This window comes from Trypanosoma theileri (genome assembly GCF_002087225.1).
Source record: "Trypanosoma theileri isolate Edinburgh chromosome Unknown TM35_Tth_58_V1, whole genome shotgun sequence".
NCBI classification, from domain to species: domain Eukaryota; phylum Euglenozoa; class Kinetoplastea; order Trypanosomatida; family Trypanosomatidae; genus Trypanosoma; species Trypanosoma theileri.
This window is the reverse complement of record NW_021639900.1, coordinates 27552-28398: the sequence shown is the minus strand read 5'-3', so window position 1 is coordinate 28398 and position 847 is coordinate 27552. Positions and strand designations below refer to the sequence as shown.

The following is an 847-nucleotide window of genomic DNA, read 5'->3' as shown; positions in this document are numbered from 1 at the left end:
ACGTGCTGTGTATCCTCGCTCTCCTGCTCTCATGTGCGTGTGTGCACGTCCTCGCTGAAGAAGTGCCTGCCGCCGATCTTTCCGACCAAGTCCCTGATACGGAGAGTGAGACAAAGATTCTTCTTCAAGGTACTCCTGTCACCCAACAAACTGAGGACAGTTGCCCTGAAGGTGCTACTGGTGACGGTAAATCTTGTGCTGGGACTGCTGCTGCTGTTGAATCTGGTCGTGATCTTGGTCCTGGTGCTGGTGATAACTGCCGTGAAGGTACTGGAGGTTCTGGTAACGGTGAATCTTGTGCTCCTATGGGTCCTGCTGCTCCTGGTGGTGGTGCTAAAGACCCTAACACCCACGGTGGTCAGAATAATCCATCTGGAGGTGGTCAACCGCAGGGGGGTCCTGGCGGTAGTGGCCTATCTTCTCAGGCGAGTGAACCGCGACATGAAGCTGGAGTCACTATTACTCAAAACGAGATGGGGGATGGGGAACGTGGTGCAGAGGGAGAAGTGGATTCTGCAGGAAGGAGTCAAGGAATTCAACAGCAGCACGATGGCCGTGAAGATCCAAAACAAAGTGAAGAAGCAAAGCCTGGGGTGACAGACAACTCAAATCAAGAAGCTTCACAGCAACCTCAACAAACTGGTGATACATCTAATGACAGTAGCGCAGTCAACACCAGTACAGACAGTGGAGAAGGTACAGGTGCACAATTATCTCCTACTTCTGCATCTTCTCAAACTGATGGAACTGCGGAAGGTGGTAATTCTGCAGAAACAACGACGAATAACTCAGCGAATACCACCACCACCACCACAACTACACCCAGTAATGAGGAATCAACCACCAC

The 847-nt window shown here is 51.4% G+C and overlaps 1 protein-coding gene across 1 annotated transcript; it reads left to right on the top strand.

The window, feature by feature from the left end:
* Positions 1–2: 2 nt before the first annotated feature.
* TM35_000581110 (uncharacterized protein) lies at positions 3–845 on the top strand (the record flags this gene model as incomplete). Its single annotated transcript, XM_029030880.1, has 1 exon — positions 3–845. A coding segment is annotated over one exon (843 nt), but the record flags the coding sequence as incomplete, so codon positions are not given.
* Positions 846–847: the final 2 nt, after the last annotated feature.